General features: G+C 35.9%; 6 protein-coding genes across 17 annotated transcripts; 4 read left to right on the top strand and 2 right to left on the bottom strand.

The window, feature by feature from the left end:
* Positions 1–284: 284 nt before the first annotated feature.
* Positions 285–4,410, bottom strand: LOC107423446 (protein PARTING DANCERS). Its single transcript, XM_016032997.4, has 8 exons — positions 3,897–4,410; positions 2,002–2,126; positions 1,840–1,925; positions 1,670–1,765; positions 1,492–1,586; positions 1,376–1,416; positions 1,131–1,214; positions 285–462 (listed from the first exon to the last, which is right to left on the bottom strand). The coding sequence occupies exons 1-8, from the start codon at positions 3,946–3,948 to the stop codon at positions 313–315; spliced, it is 729 nt and encodes a 242-aa protein (XP_015888483.3). The 5' UTR covers positions 3,949–4,410; the 3' UTR covers positions 285–312.
* An 82-nt stretch (positions 4,411–4,492) lies between these two features.
* On the top strand, positions 4,493–6,565 carry LOC107423434 (uncharacterized). 5 transcript variants are annotated; one of them, XM_048479859.2, is made up of 5 exons: positions 4,493–4,653; positions 4,750–4,803; positions 5,064–5,115; positions 6,128–6,190; positions 6,276–6,565. In XM_048479859.2, the coding sequence occupies exons 1-5, from the start codon at positions 4,556–4,558 to the stop codon at positions 6,333–6,335; spliced, it is 327 nt and encodes a 108-aa protein (XP_048335816.2). In that variant the 5' UTR covers positions 4,493–4,555; the 3' UTR covers positions 6,336–6,565. The 5 variants fall into 5 exon arrangements, with proteins under 5 accessions (XP_048335816.2, XP_060674637.1, XP_015888472.3 ...); XM_060818654.1 differs by having other exon boundaries at positions 6,078–6,190; XM_016032986.4 differs by lacking the exon at positions 6,128–6,190 and having other exon boundaries at positions 6,191–6,565.
* A 668-nt stretch (positions 6,566–7,233) lies between these two features.
* On the top strand, positions 7,234–10,428 carry LOC107423432 (uncharacterized). The gene is made up of 7 exons (XM_016032984.4): positions 7,234–7,736; positions 8,501–8,553; positions 8,950–9,042; positions 9,129–9,352; positions 9,511–9,577; positions 9,863–9,976; positions 10,189–10,428. Exons 1-7 carry the CDS (start codon positions 7,334–7,336, stop codon positions 10,210–10,212), a joined length of 978 nt encoding a protein of 325 aa, XP_015888470.2. The 5' UTR covers positions 7,234–7,333; the 3' UTR covers positions 10,213–10,428.
* A 677-nt stretch (positions 10,429–11,105) lies between these two features.
* On the top strand, positions 11,106–12,004 carry LOC107423426 (uncharacterized). Its single transcript, XM_016032978.4, has 2 exons — positions 11,106–11,246; positions 11,333–12,004. Exons 1-2 carry the CDS (start codon positions 11,193–11,195, stop codon positions 11,909–11,911), a joined length of 633 nt encoding a protein of 210 aa, XP_015888464.3. The 5' UTR covers positions 11,106–11,192; the 3' UTR covers positions 11,912–12,004.
* Positions 12,005–12,188: 184 nt separating this feature from the next.
* On the bottom strand, positions 12,189–14,856 carry LOC107423444 (dolichyl-diphosphooligosaccharide--protein glycosyltransferase subunit DAD1-like). Of its 8 annotated transcripts, XR_009639491.1 has the most exons (6): positions 14,564–14,852; positions 14,413–14,460; positions 13,586–13,672; positions 13,414–13,458; positions 12,888–13,061; positions 12,189–12,708 (listed from the first exon to the last, which is right to left on the bottom strand). XR_009639491.1 is itself a non-coding variant. In XM_048479860.2 (5 exons), exons 1-5 carry the CDS (start codon positions 14,651–14,653, stop codon positions 12,978–12,980), a joined length of 336 nt encoding a protein of 111 aa, XP_048335817.1. In that variant the 5' UTR covers positions 14,654–14,854; the 3' UTR covers positions 12,731–12,977. The 8 variants fall into 8 exon arrangements, 3 of the variants coding, with proteins under 3 accessions (XP_060674639.1, XP_048335817.1, XP_060674638.1); XR_009639492.1 differs by lacking the exon at positions 13,414–13,458 and having other exon boundaries at positions 13,585–13,672; positions 14,564–14,855; XM_048479860.2 differs by lacking the exon at positions 12,189–12,708 and having other exon boundaries at positions 12,731–13,061; positions 13,414–13,439; positions 13,585–13,672; positions 14,564–14,854.
* A 1,507-nt stretch (positions 14,857–16,363) lies between these two features.
* LOC107423471 (disease resistance protein RPM1) lies at positions 16,364–20,291 on the top strand. The gene is made up of 2 exons (XM_016033042.4): positions 16,364–19,765; positions 19,909–20,291. Exons 1-2 carry the CDS (start codon positions 17,043–17,045, stop codon positions 19,916–19,918), a joined length of 2,733 nt encoding a protein of 910 aa, XP_015888528.3. The 5' UTR covers positions 16,364–17,042; the 3' UTR covers positions 19,919–20,291.
* Positions 20,292–21,000: the final 709 nt, after the last annotated feature.

The raw sequence follows: 21,000 nt of genomic DNA, 5'->3' as shown, positions 1-21,000 counted from the left end.
TGCTACATGCCGATGCAAAACAATTAAAGTTGCAGCTTCACAGAAAGTTTTGAATTTGGTTGGTCTGTTTTCTTCTTATTCCCTGCATTCATTTTTTTTTTCTTTTTTTTTTTTTTTCCCATTCATTCTAAAAAGTCATTTACTGATTTTATTTTTACTAATCGTAGTTAATTTAGGTATCATTATTTGTCTTGCTGTGTAGTAACATAGATAAACTAAAAAAAATATATATTCTGTACAAACAATGCAAGATTTAAAAATATGAACCCAGAGTGTCTTAAAACTTTACTCTTTTTTTTTTTTTTGTCCTTGTTAATTTATCTTTGGCCCTAGATAGAATTTTGGATCCCTGAAAAACCTTGAAATTACCTCCGCCTTGTCAGCTGAAAGGTCTGTGTTTTCCAGAATATACTCCTTCGATGCTTTGGCAATTGCTTCAATCGAACCAATAGCTTGATTAAGCTGAATAGAATTGCAAGAACAAGAATTTGGTTCCAGAATCAAAAAGTGAAAGGGCTTAGTGAAGACTGACAACTAATTTCATTTAAACTCGCAAATCTGGAGTACCAAATAGAAAAAGAACTTGCAATTTGCAAATATGCCACACAGATACGAAATGGTGGCTTTAAAATCTTCTATTGAAGAATTTTCATCTTATTGTTTCATGACTATAATATGTGGAAATAAAAGCAATTTGAAATCTGGAAATGTATACAGGAAATCAGAATAAGGTTGCGATGCCAGTGCTTAAAGGAAAATGTTCAAACTCAAACCAATCCAAAATACGATGAAAAATTGACTTGACAATCATCCTTTCAAAACTATCCAGTCTACTTTGTAATTCCACATATAAATGAATTTAGTTTATTACGGTAACTATGCAGCCAATTAGACAAGTATTGAATCATTTTATTGACAAATGTAGGTTAATCATTTTATTGACAAATGTAGATTATTTACTCTATTCATTTTCTTCAAAAAAGGACAATGTAAAAACAAAGTTATGCTTGAAGAACAAGAAAGTTAATCTTTCAAAACAACTGGTCCGACACTCAGATGCATAAAATCTAGCAATAAGGGAATAACACCGCATTTCTTTAGAAACAGCTTTGTTAGTGAGTCAAAGTTACCGCATTTGCATCATGGTTGTCAATCCCTGGTAAGGCCGTCACCACTTTTAGGAAGACATCCATTCCTTGCACAGCTCGCTTTCTCTTTACAAAACAAGACGTACAACCATAAAAAAAAAAAAAAAAAAAAGAAAAAAAAAAGGGGGGGAAAGAATTCTGTCAAACTAAATCACATGCTAGTATTGTTAATGTCGGTATAAACATGCTGTAAAATAAAGCAAGAGGATTAGCTTTAACAATCAGACCTCAGATTTCAGTTTTGTCGTGGCATCCTGTCCCTTGCAAACTGCAGTTAATGGCTATTAAAATAAAAAATTTGGAAGTTAATAACCACTTGAATTAAGCTTCAAAAATGCCTTACCCCCACGAGAGTGAGCTATCTTTACGATTTTTTCGAAGCCCATCTCAATGTCTCGAACTGGTACAAATGTTGGCTTGCCAAACTCCATTCCAGATCTTTACAGATTCAAACATGTAAAGTATGTCATTAAGCGAAATTAAATAACAGCCAACGAAAATAATGGATTTGTATAACTCACTTGAAGTAAGAACAAATAAACGAATCATTTTGCTCCCGGGAAGCGAGGGTCACGACAACATATAGATTAGCAAATTGCACTTTCAGTTTCTCTATTCTGTGGAGGAACGAAGTTAAATTAAAAAATAAAACTGAACAAGAGGGACCAACAAATTACAAAAGCTTGGTTACCTGCTGAAGAGTGGGGAGATGTTAGAACCCCAGTTTGTCACGAAGATGAATGCTACTGATGAGCCCCCACAATTAAAAATAAAGTCCTACAAATATAAGCTCCAACAAGTTGGATGATAAACCATTCTTACATAAAAAATTTAGTATAGGCAGGAAAATTACGGGGGTGATTGAAACAAAATTGAGACGGAAACAGTTTTCACGAAGGAAGGTGGAGATGAAATTAATGAAAGCTGGGGATTGCTCATCTCTCCATGTGTTTCTCATCATACAAACTCCACCACCACCTGCAATAAAAAAATATAAATAGTTTTGATGTTCTTTTACCATTTCAGGAATAAGTACACTGTACAAGTTAAAAGGCACATTCTAAAACGTTTCAAACACCTTCTTTTTGTTTGTTAATTATATTTTTATGCTATTTGAAGCAGCTGGCAGCTGTAAAGCTTCTAATGTACACAATTATGAGAGAAATGATTCACTGATTCATGTCTAAGCTACGAACGTAGGGGTTGAGAACATGTACCTAAATTAATCAGAGGTAACAAAAAATTTTCGTCAACACCAGTATGTAAAGGTCTCTTGATATATACGAGCCTTGTACCCACCAATTTACATATACATATAGATATGTAAGAAGTAAGATTACTATTTTCTGTTTCTTCAAATACCTAACAGTTCTCAAATACGATTCAATTCAGTTTCAGAAAGGAAAAACCGGTCCTATTATTATTAACAAATGAATTAAACAATACACAGCTAGAAGAAACAGGTATGGCATATTTTCGACCATTTCCTGACAACCTAATCGGTTCTCAACAAATGATAGGCATTTTCCTGCATTATTACATGTATAATAAAGAAATAAATCTCATGAAGTTTGTAATTCTAGTCCAGCATTGATATTCACAATCAGCAAAAAATACATATAACCAAATAACAGTTTTAATCTGTTATACGATTAAGCCCCCAGAGTTTCACTAAGCATAATATTAGAAACACACTTTAAAACTTGTAACTATGCATACTTTTTCAACACAAGAACTCAGCTATTAGTAATAAGAAAAATACAACCGATCAAAAACCTTGCATACACCAAGTTAGCAATAACTCGGTCAAACATTAAATTATATATTACTTTTGTTCTCAAGGAATGCAAATGATAAGCTGAATTAAGTCAAAGTGAACATGGAACTGACTTCTTCCGTGATTCTAAGAAGTTTCTATAAGATTTTCTGGAAGTAGAGAATTCTTCATGGCTTCAGGATTTATAACATTATAAAATTTCAAAAGTACTATAAATTCCTGAAAGTTGCTCGTACTTTTTTTAAGCGTACAAATTTAAACTTCTTTTTCACTCGCTTTCCTCAGCCTCAGCACTCTGAATCTCGGATCAAAACGACAAGTAACGCTTAGATGTTTGGAAACAGTTTAACCAATAAAGTAATCTTAACAAAAGCATATTGTTAATTAATTCACCAAACTAGGTTCCAAATCTTTGGTTTTTCCTTTCTAAGTTAGTTATTTCAACAAAGAAGCTAGAGAAGTTAAGACTCGAAGCTTATTATTTCTTCCTTCTGGTTTTGCATTTTCTTAGGAATCAAACGGCGCATGACTGAAATAGAAGGGAGTAAAATTATTAAATACTTGAAGAACATTGAGAAATAGCAGTATCCAAAGCGTGAGATACCTAAATTCTTTTTCCTTCGCTTTTCTCAAATTCTCAGAGTATCCAAACAACAGCTAGCGGATCGTTCTTTTCGTAAACAGTCAGGTGCATAAATAAAGTAATATTACGAAAAGCGAAATCTAAAGCAAACAGAATGAAGACTTCCATTAATTTCTTCACTAAGCTAAGCTCCAGATATTAGATTTTCCTTTACGATTTTGTTATTTCAGGAAGAATCAGAGAAAGAGTGAGACTCGAAGTAGATTATTTCTTCATTCTGTTTGTATATTTTCAGAGGAATTAAACAGTGCATAACAGAAAATCAAATGGAGTATAACATTTAAAGATCATATTAGAAGCAATTGGTGAAGAACGAAGCATGAGATACCTGAACATACGGCCTGCGATGGAATTTGAGCGATTGGTTTCGAATTCGCCATTTACGATTACGAAGCTTGGAGAGGGAATGGGATTTCTGCGGAGCGGGAAAGTCTGTTTGGCTTCAAAGTTCAAATAGCCAAGGTCGGTATAAATACTGTTCAAGAGCTACTTGCATATACGAAATTGCCATTTCTATTTTTCATCGATAAAAAACAAATTTAAATGCTTTTAGCAAATTTCTACAGTTTTTGTATATATATATATATATCTATATTTTTTTTTCAAACAATATAGAAAATAAAATAAATGTGCGAACTAAGAGTTAATATTTTTATTTTTTTTTTATATTTTTTTTTAAGGAGAGATAAACGAGAAAAATGGCGGATTTTGGTTTTCCCTCGACCCTGATGAAACGTCCGTGGACGGTACTGATTACTTTTGTTTTTGAATTTATTATATTTTTATTTTTAAAGAATTTATTTTTATTCAAAAATCTAACATTGTCCCTCTGGTCCATGTAGAACGACAATGTACTGGTCCAGCCCAAATCAATTGGTATGGGCTTAAAGTGTTAGCCTTGTTTCAGCCCAAACTTCTATCTGCGCCCTTTTTCTAGTCCATTCTCACTTTCTCGGTTCTCCATTGAGCAAAGACCAGAGAGAGAACATGGAGTCAAGAAGCTCTGGCTCTGCAATCTCAATTCCAAGCTCTTCCTCTAGCCGACCTCCCAAACGACTATTATTCGACCGCCGTTACGGTTGGGTGTAATCTCTCTCTCTCTCCCTCTCTATATCCATGCCAGTGTTTATCTGTTAAATATATTGAAATTAATTAGAATATAATATACTTGTATTATGCAGAATCGACGAATGGAAAGACCCATCGGAAGAAGCTCTAGCCGGCGGCAGAGGAATGTGAGATACCTCTGCTTTTTGCTTTTTAAATTTTGCAATCTTTGGGAAAAAGTACAAAATATGATAGATTAAGGAAAATACGCCCTCAAATTTCAAGCTTCAGAGTCGGGCTCGAGTAGTAAAACAGTGTGTGTGTGTTCTTTATTTTATTTTATTTTATTTTTTTGGGGTTCCTATATTTTAACATCAACCAAACATAGTTGGAATAAATAATTTCTGTGAATTTATGCTAATCGTATTGTTTTATTATTATGGAAAAGGTTTTGCATACTTCCTCTAGCAAAAGCGTTGTTGAAGATGGCTTCCCAGTCGGTATGATGCATTTTCCTTCAGCTATTTATTTTCTTATTCCATTTCTAAATTTGTTTCTTGTTCGGACTCTTTCTAATTTACATATGATTCTGGTACATCTTTTTTAACTTTTATTGGATTTTTGTTGTTAGTTGATGGCTATCTTCTACCTGATTTGATGGTGTCTTGCATTTTCGTAGTTTTTAACTCTTTTGTAATTCCTTTTTTTCTGATATTGGATTTTGCTCAAGCTCAAAGATTTTAGTATTATGGCTTCAGAATAGCAATGAGAGGATGGTTAATTTTTGTTGCTTAAACTACTATATTTTTGGGATACTGAGCCACCCACTATTTAGATTCCTTGGTGAGCTTTAGGGCATTTGTTGACCACAAGCCAGTCAAGAAGTAACACAATGACCAAATGGTAGTAGAATTGGAGAGTTAGAAAGAAGCATTTCAACTCTTTTATCACTGAATCCTGAAGAATTATGACGTATCTTCTTAATTTTAACTGTCACTTGACCTCTTAGTTAAGTAGAAACGCAATAACCAGATGTTACATGATTGGAGAGGGTAAAGAAGCATTTGAACTCTTCATTAACTGTGGCTGAACGCTATGACTTAATGTGCTTAATTTTAATTGTAATGCTGTAATGCTATAATGCATACTTGTTTTCAGAGGGCTACTTTCCCGCTTCCAAATAAAAGTGTGCTTTGTTTTTCTTATTACCACTGCCACTGTCGTCCTTGCATTTGATATGCTAGCTAATCACCATTTAAGTTTAAATTAACGGTGTTTTGATTGTCCGCTACCTTAGTTTAGCATAAAAGTTAAGTCACGTTACTTGTGCATCATCAAATACAAATTCATCTTTCCTATGCTGCAATTTCTTCAGTATAGAGCTGTACTGGTTCCTTAAATTGGGTACTGCTTGAAATGAAGATGGAAAACATAATTCAATGGTTCTTTTGACTTGGAAAAGGTGGAATTATCTTTTCACCTTTTACCCCCCTTCTCCCTCATTCCTTGCAGATTAATGTTGCAGCAAACTTAGCAGTAAAGGCTCTTGAAAGGCCTGACCTGTTTTCACCTCAGGTACTGCAAGCTGGTTTAAATGATCAACTTCACAAATTGAAGTCCTCTGTGCGAAAACCTGATATCAACAATTTCTTCCTGAAAGGAAATTCCTCATCGCAGGAAGCATAAACGTAGGAGAAGCAGTGAATCACTGATGGCTTGAAGAGTTGGAGTAACCTTCTTTCTCTTATTTCAAGTTGTACGCTTTAGAGTTGGGGTAACCTTCATATCAGCTCTTGTAGGCTTGGTACCGTCCTTGACCCTTGTGGTTTATGTTAGTTTGAAAGGCTCAACCATTCTATTGGTTGAACGAAGTTTGTAATTTTCTCTGACGAATACATTCACCACACAATTTTTGGTCAATGAAAGTTCTACGAAGGAAATTTTCAAGAAGTTTGCTTGTATGGAAAATGTCCTACCGTTCTTCTATGAAAAATGTGTGCGCGAGGGGTATATTACTTGGCCGGTCTTACTTATCTATTTAACGGAATCTTTGACGTATGCAAAGGGAGCCTTTGATATAACCAAATGTGGTTGTTTTTAAGGTAGACTTTGAGAATGTAAGGATGTATGCTTTTAAAATGTGAGGAGTTAGCAAAGTGGTTAATAATCTTTTACATGGCTTTCCATGTAAAAACAATATGAAAAGTGCTATATTATTCCTAACAAAATTATTAATTTATTTGAAAGACACAAACACACATACAAAAGTCATTACCAATAATAAAAATCAATAAATATATAAATGAAACAGGAAAGCATGCAACCAGAAAATTCTTTTGATGAAATCCATTGGCCTCCACCAGTCCATTTCCCGGGCTTTTGCAAACCAGAGGTAAACAAAAACACTACATGGCACTCTTATCTTCCACTCTTTCGGCCTTGTATAGACCACAGAGAGAGCTGACTGCCCAGGCTGCTTTCACATCACTTAAAAAAGAACACGTGGTGCCGCTCCATGTGAAGGTCACGCTAAATCCATGCGACACCGGGTAACCCAAACATTATCTCTTTCCTCCTTTCAACCCAACAGCCCTTTGAGAAAATCCGAAAATCAAAGGTAAACAAACACTCCCCACATTTTTCTCACATGGCAATTCTACAACACCCAGTGGTCGTGGTGCTTCTCTCCCTTATCCTGCACCACATTCGCTGCTTAAAATGCGCACCCTCCTCACCTTGAGGCCACAAACATCACCATGCCTCTCCTCGTTTTCTCCTCCTTCCTCTTACCTAAACAGCTTCAGACCCCACAAGCGCTTTCACTTCCTCAGCCCGTGTTCTTCTCTGAAGCAAACCAAGAAACAGAGCCTCCAAAAAAATACTGCCACTCCAGGCAGCCCTCCACAGAGCCTAAAGTGGTTGTTCAATAGCCCCAAGAGCAAGGATGGTGGTGAGAAAATTGATGGAGATAAAGAGGGCTTGGAGGGTGATACTGCGATTAAAGGTACCCTTTTGGCTGGTGTTTTACTAGTTGGTGTTGTTGGTGGCTTTGGTGCTGTTGGGTATATCTATAAGGACCAGATCAACGCTTTCTTGAATCAGTTTTCGACCTTCATTGAAGGTACTCTTTAGCGAAATTTTTACGCTTTTTTCATTTGCGGTTTTATTCGAATTCTTCCTGGACTTTGTTGATTGGTATTGGAATTCGATTTGCAAAAAAATTATTGCTGCTTTAGAGTTTTCGTGAGAATTTTTGGTAGTCAATGCCGATTGGTCGGTGGGAAATTTTACAATTTGTATGGGATCATGGATATCATTGGAAGGTACCATGGTGGAGTCGGATTTTGGTTTAATTTTATTTGGCTGCCTGTGGATTAGGAATATGGATTCAGCTTGTCTGACTGTTATTAGAGCTATTTTGTGAAATTGAGGTAGATATTTGTTGGAAAGATGAGAGCTTGAGCATTTATAAAAGCACTTAATTTCGAAAATACTGAATTTTCTATGAATTGGTAATATTTATTGACATTTCACGATCCAGTCTAGGTGCGTTAAGAATTTTGTGTATTTAGTATCTGCCGGTTATAGTTTTAGAAATTTTAGTATTGCTGGAAATTCTCCGTGTGTGGTCTTCTTGTGAACAAGGGAATGAAAGGATGATTTTATGTTCAATATCTCTTATACTGCAAGTTCATTCTCCAACGTTAAACATCAAAATTGTTTAGTATACGGTCGCATTTTTAGAAAATAGATGAGGCAAAAGCCATGAGTTGAATGACCTATATATTTTCCTAGAAAGGAGTGGAAAACTATTCACACAATGAGAGATCTCTTTTCTTGTCTTTTCTTCAAAGAAATTATTCTCATATAATTTTTTATTAGCAGGTTATGGTCCAGCTGGATATGCATTATTTGTGGCAGTTTATGCCGGATTGGAGGTATGCATTTGACTCTTGTTTCTTGAATATCTTAATTATCCTTTTCATATGTATGTTTTACGCTTGATATTGATTACATGGTGTGGATGGTCATATACGCTGAGGGTTTATATTATCTATTAAGAAGATCATACTTCAGTACTTTTATTTGCCATATCATGAGTTCCATTTTTTCTTCAGTTGCAAATTATATATGACATGGAAAATTAGGCATATTATCCATCTGTTACGTTATTTAATAGAATTGTGCTCCCTCACTCACATTTGCCTTCTATAACAGTATAGAACATTTGCAAAGATATCTTACATAGCTCATTTGATTTCAAATTTTACATGTATACAATAACCACTTTCTGTAGCTGCTGACTGAATCATTTTGTTCTCCACTTCTCCTAGATCCTTGCAATTCCGGCCATTCCATTAACAATGTCAGCTGGTCTTCTTTTTGGTTCTGTTATTGGCACTATCATAGTCTCAATCAGCGGAACAGTGAGTCGCTCTGCTTGCTGCTATTTAAGAATGAAATGTATAATGAATGTATTTAGATATGCTTCTAACATCTTCACCCACTTCAGGTGGCTGCAAGTGTTGCCTTCTTGATCGCTAGATATTTCGCTCGTGAGCGTATTCTTAAACTAGTAGAAGGAAACAAAAAATTTCTTGCTATTGACAAAGCTATTGGAGAAAATGGCTTCAGAGTTGTTACTCTCCTACGGTTGAGCCCTTTGCTTCCTTTTTCCTTGGGGAATTATTTATATGGGCTGACATCAGTAAAGTTCGTTCCATATGTCTTGGGAAGGTTTGTTCCTATGCTTATTGTTACTAACATGTTGAAATGGTTGATATGCTATAAATGCAAGCTGGAGCACTTGGAATATCAGTTTAATTCCTTGCATGAACTCGCTTTGCAATATATTTCACTCTTCGATTCGAATCAAACAATGTTTGTTTTTGCAGTTGGCTGGGGATGCTTCCAGGAACATGGGCTTACGTGAGTGCTGGTGCATTCGGGCGAGCTATAATTGTAAGTTGTTTGTTTTTTTACTGTTAGGTGATTGAATTTGAATCTTCACTTTCATAGAATGCAATTCTTTCCTATAATGCTAAAATAACCAGTAATTATTTGCATTATTCCAAATTGCTTAATTTCTTTCAATAAGTCACCACGTTTGTGTTGTAGTGGATCAATCTCTAGGTTTCCTTTTAATCAACTTTCTTAAGTGTCATATAGTTTAAGGTGTCCTGGTTGGTTGGTAATTGAATCCTAATGAGTGTATTGACTCGTCTGTTATATTTTCTAATGAATCAGCAAGATGAATCGGAAGTTGGTTTACTGCTAGGAAACGGTAATTCACTGGTAACACTGGGGCTTGGGTTGTTATTCACGGCTTTGGCTGCAGCTTACGTCACACGACTTGCAAAGGTACGACCCCCAGTCCGAGTGGTATTTGATGAATAAATATAGCCCCAGAGGTTTGAAATGTGTCATGCAGGGGATTGCGTCAACTAAAGAAAAGTTTGAATTTTTATTTTTAATTATTTCTTCTTTTCTTGTTTGATGCTTTAGTCTTGCAAGGAATTAAATAATTATTTCTTTTTGTCGATTCATTGTGTTATTTGTTGGTTACGATGCAGGATGCTGTAAAAGATATTGAGTAGGATCGAGTATTGGCTTTTCCCCAGAAGAAGTCAACTGGTACAATTATAATAGGAAATGGAAAAATTGAGGGATGCATCGCTGCTCCCTTGTATATCAAAAATATTTATTCTGACCGAACCAAAAATAGCCAGCCCGCTTCTTGCTTATTTTTGAAATGTATTAATCACTGTATTCACCATGACTCGCTAAGGAATAAATCTTAATCTTTTGGTGTATATTTCTGTCGCGTTTACTTCTTTCCTCTTATTTCCGCGAGTATTTCTTTATTAAGAAAAAAATTTGTGCCTAGGGCTTCGATTGCGTCAATTCGAAACTGTGTTTTACCCTGCACGGTACATTGAAAACAGGTTATGCAGAGGGTTTAAATGCGATCAAAACTAAGAATTAGTAATTCGTCTTTTCGTTTGAAAACCAAAACAAAAAGCAAAGTGTTTCTCATTTACTCATGTCGTATTTCTCACCCTAATAATCTAATTTCCTTATGGGGATGGTTTAGGTGCAATTTTCGTATAGTTGAAAGACGCGTGTCCAGTGGCAGTCAGTCCACTGCTCTCAGCTTCTCACATTTGGCCATGAGAGTGCCGTTCTTAGCCACTTGTCCCAGTAACGGCATGTCTGATAGCGACAAGTGTCTTCTCGCACATGCAAATGACATCGAAGCGCGCAACTTAAAAAACTTCCCTTTGGTGATTCCCTGTTGCCAGGCTAACCATGAAACCGCTCTTAAGTGGCCACGACATCATCTACATGCAAATCCGATCCTTTCTTTGCCACTTTGCATGATGTCGTTGGCGTATCCCAATCCTCTTCAACGTATTCCAATTGGTCAGCTTATATCAATAACCAAACAATCTCCACAATGCCACATACATATCTATATATATATACACACACACTCCATATTCATTATGTAACATTTTAAGACGAGCTAGGACCAGTCCAAAGCAGTCTTACTTTCTATATTTCCAATAATCCTACAATGGAGTGGTCTCCCCAAGATGCCATGAAAGCCTACCTTCAAACTCTCCACTTGGTAAATTGATTTCCTGCGTATGCTCATATATGTCCATTCCTTTCTCAATTCAAAGATTTCCATCTTATATTTGACCGTTTCTACAGTGTAAGGTTCAAAACAATGAAGAACGTAAGACGAAGGTCATTGAACCCAGATGCATAGAGTTTTTATCAGCTTTAGCAGCCGGAAAACGAGCGAGATTGATAGTGCAAGTCTCTGCAGAAGGTATAACGCCATTGACGATTGCACTGGCCGTGGCTGCAAAGCAGACAGGAGGCCAGCTTGTTTGTATACTTCCGCAACGTGAACAAGTAGAGAAAAGCAGAGCTTGGGTTATTGGAAATGATCTTGAGGATGTTATTGAACTTGATTATGGAAATCCTTGCGAAGTGATTGATAAGTACATGAGTATCGATTTTGCAGTTATTGATTGTAAATTTGAAGATCACTTGAGTTTATCCAAGATGATGAAGCTTAATCCGACTGGTGCTGTAGTGGTGGTGGCGAACAATCTCAAAGCAATGAGAGATAGAGTTCCGTTTGTTGAAGTCTTAGAAGGGGAGCATAGACTTGAGTCTGTAACTCTTCCTATAGGAGAAGGAATGGAGCTGATAAGATTTGGATCGGTTTGTAAGCGCCAGACCAGGAGATACAAAAGATTTCATGTGACGTTTGAAAACTGAATTAGTGTATTATAAATAATAAATCAAAAGAACTTGTATAGTTTTCCTGCAATCTGATGATAAAATTCTCCTATAGAGTTTTCCCTTTTTTTTCGTCGGCTTCCTATTATTTGTTGGTTCCATTTTTTTTTTTTCTTTTATGTGAATATTTTGTTTGTTCCCATGTTTTAACAGTAGCACTGCGCAGATTATTATTATATATATTTTTATTTTTTAACCCCAGGTTATTATTATATATAGTTCTTTTTTTTTTTTTTCCGTTTCTTGACAATAAAAGTAATGATTAATATAGTTACTATATCTATTATATACATGTATGTATATATATGAAACAAGTTTCTAGAAATGGAAAAAATGACTAGGGGCTGGCTAATTTTTTAGTTACTCCGGCCTTTCAAAATCGATTTGCTAATTTTGAAACCGGTGCGTTTCTTACTACCTCCTTAGGCGGTATTTGGCACCTTGCGATCAGTTTCCTTATTTGGATGCTGTATTGGTTGGTTTTCTTTCTTCAAGGTTGAGTTTCCACTGTTTTTCATCATCTCATAGGCGGACTTTCTAACCAATGTCAACTGTTACTGGAAATCATTCAGCCAAAGTAAAAAACTGTTAATGGAAACTGGGATGCCACTATAGCTGTTTTCCTTTTTTGTGTTTCAGTGCTTATGCCCTGAGCTCCACCTAATTGGCCCGGCCAATCCAGCTGTTAGTGCTATAAGCCTCGAGCCGAACCTCGAAAATTTTGCAGGTTCCCGTTCACAGTTCGGATAGTCGACCTATTCATGAACTATACAAACCTACAATTGCATAACAATTGAAGCAGAAAATTATAAAAATAGATTTAAAAAAAAAAAAAAATCTACATTCATTTCCTGTATCCCAGTTACACTAATTTTTGTATGGCCTAAACAAAAAGAAAGAAAGTAAAAGAAACAAAGCTGACGAGTCTATTCGCTTAAAGAAAATTCAATTGCACCTTCATGTCTCACATATACGCTGGCTCCATTATATTGCAGTTAAAGAAGAGTTGCCGCATAAATAACTCCAAAAAAGTATACTTGCTAATTTATCCAAGGAAGTTCATGATCACCAAATTTAGAACCAAATTGGATAGAAGAAAATCCGCAAATGCACGCTGTGGTGGCAAATCCTGCAATTTGATTAAAGATATATTAACTACTTCAAAATAAATAAAATGAAACCATGAATAACCGCACGAATGAAAGCTACAATTTGTTTTCCACCACCAAGCTTCTTGTCTTCTTGTCTTGTGGGTGACTAGGCAGCAAGGAAACAAGGGAAGATGTGGCTAAGAGAACAACTTTACAGATCTCAACGACCATATTTGGTTGCAGAAGAACAAAAATAGAGAAAGAAAATATACGTTTAGACTTGTCAAAAGTATTTGGTTCAACAGTCTGTAGCAGAACTTGAATTTAGTTTCCCCATTCTATCAGTGGCTATTGAACAGAAAAGAATAAATGTTCAGAACAGAAAAATACCGTGAATTCCTTGTTCTTTTTGTTCACTTGAATCCGGAGGCAAACGACAGCAAAGGTAAAAATACGGTCACGTATTAATACGGGTTTTATCTTGTCGAAGGCTCGTACACATACATAATACATGTATGCACATACATGAATGTGTAATTATATTATATTGCATTCTCTTACCAGCAAGAACTGCTGTTCCTATACAAGAAAGTACTCCTGAAAGAAAAGAGTTAAATGGAAATGATCCAACAATAGCCATGTAAACTACCTGCTCATCAGCAGTAAAAGCAAACAACATATCAGAACAGGACAAGGTAAATAATGACAAAATGCAACCGCCATAATCAAACTAAGTAAAGTGATATAGTAAGGAGTTCCTTGAATAATAATCCAGTGATTATTCAATGCAAACTAGAAATGCACTTTCTATTGCAGCAATTTACTTAAACAGGGCAATGGTAAGACACCATTTCACATATATATATATATATATATATATATATTTACTTTTTCAATAAACTAATTTACCAAAAAATTTTGATCATAACACCACAAGATACAAAACTTAGGATTAAATTGAAGTTCAATTTTGGCTGAAGCAAATATATCAGAGACATTAAAAACTTCCACAATCACAGAAAACATAATGTACCATTGACTACTGAGGGGTGATCCTATGCAACTAATAATATGGGTCTACGTAGTACAATGGAATCAGAATGGTTATACAACAAAAGTTTTATCAGATTATACCTACAAAGGAATCTTAATTGACAATGAGAATAAAAGCCCCCCCCCCCCCCCCCCCCCCCCCCCACAAAAAAGAAAAAAAAAAAAAAAAGAAAGACTGTGAAACGATGATTAAGATGTTCATGAATCATGCTTTTATGGATTTCCACTAAAACGCGATATCACTGCAAAATTCGTGGCAGGTCTTTTTTATTATTATTATTATTCCCACATTCTCAGTGAAAAACACAAGGCAATATTAACAGTATTAAGGAGTACCTGGGTGAGAGCTGTGAAGACAGCATAAACGACATAGAGATCTATGATCTGAAAAAAAATAAACAGAGAGAGAGAGAGAGAGAGAGAATTGGGGTTAAACTAGCATTTTTGAGAGAGAGCGAGGGACGGAGGGAGCGTAGAGAGAAGAGACCTTGAAAGTGGTATGAGTGGCTGAATAGGCGGAGCCGAGGAACTGGAATAGAGCCAATGCATCCTTGCTTGTCGACGACGACCCCCCCATTTTCAAGTTTCCAACAACCACAATGCACTTTTTCCACCTCTTCTTCGTGCCGGGAGCGACCTCACAGAAGGGGCAATATTGTAAAACAAACAAATCATGGGCCTCCTCTACTTCCCATCCCAACTTCTCTGTTTTCTGTCTAAAATCTGAGGCCCAAATGCCATACCTGTTTGTTGTTGCTTCTTTTTTTTTTTTTTCGTTTTTTTTTAATTCATTGGTAAGTGTGCGATCGAATTATATATATATATATATATATATAAATATATAATAATAATAAATCAGATATTAATCATGACAGTTTCGAATATAATTTCAAAAATTAAATTTATAAAAATACGTATGAATTTTTTTAAAAGAAAACAATTGTAAATTTAATCGCATTATTTTTATTTAATATATATATGTTTTATTTTCTATGGTTGAAAATGGTAAAAGAGTTTCATTGATCATATTCCAATTCTACTAGTAAAAGTTTTAAAAATTAATGTTACATTGAAATAAAAACGAAACTTAAAAATGTTGTATTGATATTTTTCAAAATAGCAAAATAAAAAGGATAGTAATAATATTTATTCTAATTAGGAATATATATTTAAAAATAATTAATAAATCATTATTGTTTTGTTTAATTAAATATGTATATTTGTTTTAATAATTTAACTTAAAAATTAGTTGTATTTGATATATTATCTAAATTACTCTTGTTTTATTTACCATATTCTAAGTAAATACTTTCATTTTTAAAATGTTAAATAGATTTTATCTAAAAAAGCTATTTTATACAAGTTTAGAAAAAATCAAAATTTAAAGTTTCAACTATTAATATTTAAAATTTTAAACCTCAAAGTTTATATAAAATACAAGTTCAAATTCAATCCAAAATCGATTATCAAGTACAATACATATTTTGATATTGAAATCAATTTAAATTATATTGAAAATTATCAAACTGATTAATAATTGAATTGGATTTATCATTGCCAAAATAGGAGATTTCGACTATAAACACCCCAACTGTTCATATTGCTTATATAATATATTTATTATTACAATTTGCTTCTTTGGTATAGATGTTCTAAGACTCATGATATGTAAGGCTGCTATAGGAGAAATTTGGTTTCAACATTTCACAAAACCCAAATCCCGAAATAAAAACATCAGCATATTTACTATGCGGATAATCACAATATAAAAGCAACGAGTAGTTAAGAAGGAACTTTACCAAACAAACTAATTAGTTGAGAGAAGGTAAATGGATCTTAAAGATTGAAGAGCTGTCGCACTAAGATCAAATCCCATCCATCACATGCTGTTAAGACTGGGAGGAAGCATAGCCGTTGATCATGCGGGATAAAGGAGACGAAGCCATGTGAAGGAAAAGAGAGGAAATAAGAATCTGGGAAAAAGAAGAAAAGGGGCGTTGGAGATTATGCATAAAGAAAAAAAGACAAAAAATCCCCACAACATTGGTTACGTGCCCATATGTGAATTGATCGTCAGGTTTGATTCTAAGAATGAGAAACTTTTGCCACTCTTGATCAGTAATTTCACTCTTTTGATCCTAATGATTCCAAGAAAACCCTTGATCATGTGGGATGAGGGAGATAAAGCCACGTAACGGAAAAGTGAGGATACAAGAATTTGAAAAAAAAAAAAAAAAAAAAAAGGGTTGGAGATTAATCATAAAAAGAAAAAGAAAAAGAAAAAAGATCACCCACAACATTGGTTACGTGCCCAAATATGAATTGATTGTCAGGTTTTATTCTAAGAATCGGAAACTTTTGCCACTCTTGATCAATACTTATACTATTTTTTCACAGAAATAAGAGCTTTGACTTTGAGCAAAGCCAAGAACCAATGGAGCTGGAAAGGATCACATCCCTCCTGCTTATTGGACAGTGGACAGCATCGTGTTGGCCACTTAATTCTGGTGGTCTTTCTCCTTTATTCTAACCCTTATGCAGATAAAGAAAAATCACAACCCTTAAGCAACTAGCAAACATCTGAATGTGTAGACCCCCCGACAAGTTCAAGTTCATAGCCACAATCTTGTTAACGTGTTCACTGAAAAAGGAAAAGAAATTCGCGCCTGTAGCATTGTGCTAAGATAGGTACTAACCTTACCATCCTGAGGTGGTCCCGAAGCCTAATTGCACAGGAGAACCTCAGGCTCACCGCAGCAGATTCGTTCTCCGCTGCTGTAACATTTCCGTTGATTTAGGCCTCCAACGACTTTACAGCAATCACGGTGGTCACACGTGCCTCGTCCTTGCCGGAGAAAGTCCAACCGCTGCCGCACCGGTGTAATGAAAGGCTGTCTCTAAGTCGTTAATCTGCTGGGCGTAACGGCCATGCCACAGAATTGATCAGCGTAGAGAAGGTCATCATCATGGACCTCTTGATTGGCAAAGTAGTATCCATCCTCGAAAATGAAGCGTCTCTGATACTTGGTCTTCGGGATGACCTTGAGGAGATCCAGCAGGAGCTTGTTAGCATGAAATCCTTTTTAGAGGATACTGAGATCCAGAAAGAACTCAGTGAAGTTGACAAAGTTTGTATGGCAAGTATAAGGGATTTGGTTTATAAGGTTGGAGATACCATTGATGAATTTAGCTATCATGCGAATCATCATCGAGGTGGGGGTCGAATTATGGGTTTCCTCCACCATATCATTTACTTTCCCGAGAATCTTTGGATGAAACATCAAATTGGGACAAAGTTGAGGGAGATTAAAAAAAAGGTTAAGGATATTGCGGATAGGAGGCAAAGATATGCTGTCAATCGTAGAGAAGGAAAAAGTCCTTACGAACATAGTGACAAATGGGTGCAGAACCATGCAGAGTCCTCTCTTTTCATAGAAAAAGAAGAAATCGTCGGGATAGAAAGGAAAAAGACAGAACTAATGGGGAGCCTGATGGATGGAAATCCACGCCAGATTGCTGTCTCACTGATCGGAATGGGAGGATCCGGTAAGACAACACTGGCTGCCAGTATCTACCGTGATGAAAGTATAAAGAGATACTTCCACTGTCATGCATGGATTACTGTTTCTCAGACTTATGTGATAGAGGATTTGCTCAGAAGCTTAATCACAGAATTCCATCAATCAAGGAAGGAAGAGGTTACTGTGGATTTGAAGGCCAAGAGCTATAGAGATCTGGTTGATATGCTGCTGAATTACTTGAAAACGAAACGATACCTAGTTGTCTTGGATGATGTATGGGATACCAACCTTTGGACAGCGATAAGGGTGTCATTTCCAGATAGAGAGATGGGAAGCAGAATAGTACTCACCACTCGGAAAGAAGATGTAGCGCTCTCTTCTTCTGGTGGTGGAAGCCGCATTCATCGTATTCAACCATTGCTACCAAACGATGCTTGGAAACTCTTCTGCATGAAAGCTTTCTCAAGCTATCCGGACAATTCTTGTCCGGAAGAGTTTAAAAAAATTGCTTCTGAACTTCTCGACAAGTGCGAAGGCCTACCTTTAGCTATCGTAGCTTTGGGTGGTATTATGTCTTCCAAAAATTCCATAATAGAGTGGAGAAAAGTTTGTAAAAACTTAAATTGGCAGCTAAATGACGATCCCAACTTAGAGAAAGCCAATAAGATATTGTTGCTTAGTTTCAATGATTTGCCATACCAATTGAAGCCCTGTTTCTTGTATTGCTCCCTATTTCCAGAAGATTATTTGATGAGAAGAAAAAGGCTTATCAGGCTGTGGATGGCCGAAGGATTTGTAGAACAAGTTAGAGGGCTCACACCTGAAGAAGTTGCAGATAGCTATCTTATGAAACTCGTTTCGCGAAGCATGTTAGTTGTCGTAGAAAGGAACCCATCTGGGAGGCCAAAAGCATGCAAGATGCATGATCTTCTGCGGGAGCTTGCTGTGTCTGTATCCGAAAGAGAGAAATTTGGTGCTATATATGATGGGAGTGAAAACATGGAAAAATGCGAAGCTCGCCGCCTGTCAATTATCCAAACTGATAATGAAATTCAATCATGGAACGGTGTGTCTCAGCTTCGCACTTTACTTGTGTTTGTCCCTCTGTTTTCAAAACTGAAATTGCCACTCGGATTCAAATTGTTAAGGGTCTTAGATTTGGAGGGTGGTTTTCCAATTGAAAAATTGCCTGATGAATTAGTCTACCTATTCAACTTAAGGTATTTAAATTTAGGGGAAACTTCAGTACATAAGCTTCCAAAATCCATAGGTAGACTTCGTAACCTTCAAACCTTGATTATCAGGGACACAAACATTGTGACACTTCCTAAAGGAATAGCAAAATTACAGAACTTGCGCCATCTTCTAATGTATCATTATTGTCAAGAAGATGGTTTTGGTTTCAGATATGTACGGGGGACACAAGCACCATCAAAGATCACTAAGTTGAAAATGTTGCAAGTTCTGTCTTGTATTATATCAGAAGGTGACCTTATACAACAAATAGGGAATATGACCCAGCTTACTAGGCTTGGCATTACCGATGTGAAAGGCAGTGACGAGATGGATTTATGTGTCTCACTTGAAAAACTGAGGTTACTTCATTATTTATTTTTGATGGTAATTGATGAAGAGGAAACCCTTCGACTGGATGCCATCTCATCACCTCCTCCACTGCTTCAAGTCCTCATTCTGACCGGGAAACTGGAGAAGGTACCGCGCTGGATTTCTTCCCTTCACAATCTCGTATCATTGTTTTTGCATTGGTCCAGACTTGTAGAAGATCTACTTCCTCATATAGCAAGATTACCGACCTTGGGGGATCTATGTCTTATCAATGCTTATGTTAGGGAAACAATGTATTTTCATGAAGGCTTTCTAAAGCTCACCCGCTTGACCTTGGTAAATTTACCACAATTGCATTTTATATCTATTGGAAGGGGGGTGATGCCTGCTCTCCAGGTACTTTTTCTCGCAGAATGCAGTAAGTTAAAGACACTGCCAATGGGTATTGAAGATCTTTCCAATCTCCAAGAATTGAAGTTGGGATCCATGCCAATGGAGTTGATAGAGAGTATACGAGTGGGAGGTGTGGATCGTTCAAAGGTCCAACGCATACCCAACATCCAACATTATTTTGGAAAAATGCATGAAAGTTTGTCCGAATGGTGAGTTTTTTTATGCTTAATTGCATATATCATATCTCATGATCTTTCAGTTGTCTTTAATACTATTTTTACACTAAAAAATGCCCATGTGATCGTCCACCCTAATTTGATTTACCACTTTTTTCTTGTTATTTTTCTGGCAGGAATGATTAATCAAGGGTGAAGGTTTCACTCTCTTTCCAAAGAAGACTCTAATTATATATATTTGGCATGCAATGAATGAAGTTTTCATGCAATGAATGAAGTTTTAGTACTTATATATATATATATATATATATATGGTGCGCCTGTTATCCAAGAGTACCAGATAAGGAGCCTTACCACATGTAAAAGGAGGAATTCGGTCAAAAAATTTATTTAGAATTCTTGGATAAGAAATTCATTGTATATCTAATATACATATATGTGTGTGCACGCACCATTATGTGTGTTTATGTGTGTAAGTTACATATACAACGTTTTGTAGCCGTACTGGCTGTCAGATGGTTCTAATGTATTTTATCTTGAGTTTTATTCTACAAGATTATACTGATGCCTTAAACCAGCTCCTGCTTAATATATACTGTTACACCCGAACCAATATTCAAGGCCCAATGAAGGGATTATCTACAAGCCCAATTTTCATAGGGGGGTAATGTGTGAAAATCAAAAGGCCCAACAATGGATCCAAGGATTCACTTTTGGAGGAGAGGCCCAATCCAAACACCCCTGGTAAAGTGTTCAGATAAGAAGTGCTAGGTAGTCAGGAGTAGGGATGTCAATGGGGCGGGGCGGGGCGGGTTTTTAAAATCCCATCTCCGTTTCTGCGGGGAATTTTACATCCCATCCCTGCGATTTTTCTCCTTTTTTTAGGTGCAGGGCGGGATCGGGGATTTTGCGGGGCGGGGACGGGGCGGGACGGTTTTCCCCATTTTATTTTTTAATTGATATTTTTTTGAAAAATTTATATAAAAAAATTATTTTATGATTAAAATATAAAAAAAATGACTACAATGCAATAAAAATATAATAAAATACATCAAGGAACAAATTTACAATTATAATAAAATACATATTTAGAAAAATAAATAAAAAAAAAGAAGAAAATGATTTTACATAAATAAAATTTTATAAAAAACAATAATAAATAAATATATATATATATATCGGGGCGGGTTCGGGACGGAGTTATTATTCCCCGTCCCCGGCCTGTCCCCGACTCGGTTTTTAGGTATTTGCCCCGAGCCCGCCCCCCA

The sequence above is a fragment of the Ziziphus jujuba genome, chromosome 7 (genome assembly GCF_031755915.1).
Source record: "Ziziphus jujuba cultivar Dongzao chromosome 7, ASM3175591v1".
In the NCBI taxonomy this organism is placed as follows: Eukaryota; Viridiplantae; Streptophyta; class Magnoliopsida; order Rosales; family Rhamnaceae; genus Ziziphus; species Ziziphus jujuba.
The sequence above is the reverse complement of the archived record's forward strand: the minus strand, read 5'-3'. Positions and strand labels throughout refer to the sequence as shown.

Coding starts and splice junctions, on each gene's coding strand:
- LOC107423444 (XM_060818655.1), bottom strand. CDS start 14,653: ATGGGGGGGTCGTCGTCGACAAGCAAGGATGCATTGGCTCTATTCCAG. Junction 14,461..14,563: donor CCACTCATACCACTTTCAAG/GTCTCTTCTCTC, acceptor ATTTTTTTTCAG/ATCATAGATCTCTATGTCGT. Junction 13,673..14,412: donor TCTTCACAGCTCTCACCCAG/GTACTCCTTAAT, acceptor GCTGATGAGCAG/GTAGTTTACATGGCTATTGT.
- LOC107423471 (XM_016033042.4), top strand. CDS start 17,043: ATGGACCTCTTGATTGGCAAAGTAGTATCCATCCTCGAAAATGAAGCG.
- LOC107423426 (XM_016032978.4), top strand. CDS start 11,193: ATGGAGTGGTCTCCCCAAGATGCCATGAAAGCCTACCTTCAAACTCTC. Junction 11,247..11,332: donor ACCTTCAAACTCTCCACTTG/GTAAATTGATTT, acceptor CCGTTTCTACAG/TGTAAGGTTCAAAACAATGA.
- LOC107423446 (XM_016032997.4), bottom strand. CDS start 3,948: ATGGCGAATTCGAAACCAATCGCTCAAATTCCATCGCAGGCCGTATGT. Junction 2,127..3,896: donor ATCGCAGGCCGTATGTTCAG/GTATCTCATGCT, acceptor TTTTTATTGCAG/GTGGTGGTGGAGTTTGTATG. Junction 463..1,130: donor ACAACCATGATGCAAATGCG/GTAACTTTGACT, acceptor AATTCTATTCAG/CTTAATCAAGCTATTGGTTC.
- LOC107423432 (XM_016032984.4), top strand. CDS start 7,334: ATGCGCACCCTCCTCACCTTGAGGCCACAAACATCACCATGCCTCTCC. Junction 9,043..9,128: donor TAGTCTCAATCAGCGGAACA/GTGAGTCGCTCT, acceptor CACCCACTTCAG/GTGGCTGCAAGTGTTGCCTT. Junction 9,977..10,188: donor ACGTCACACGACTTGCAAAG/GTACGACCCCCA, acceptor GTTACGATGCAG/GATGCTGTAAAAGATATTGA.
- LOC107423434 (XM_016032985.4), top strand. CDS start 4,556: ATGGAGTCAAGAAGCTCTGGCTCTGCAATCTCAATTCCAAGCTCTTCC. Junction 4,804..5,063: donor CTAGCCGGCGGCAGAGGAAT/GTGAGATACCTC, acceptor ATTATGGAAAAG/GTTTTGCATACTTCCTCTAG. Junction 5,116..6,127: donor TGAAGATGGCTTCCCAGTCG/GTATGATGCATT, acceptor CATTCCTTGCAG/ATTAATGTTGCAGCAAACTT.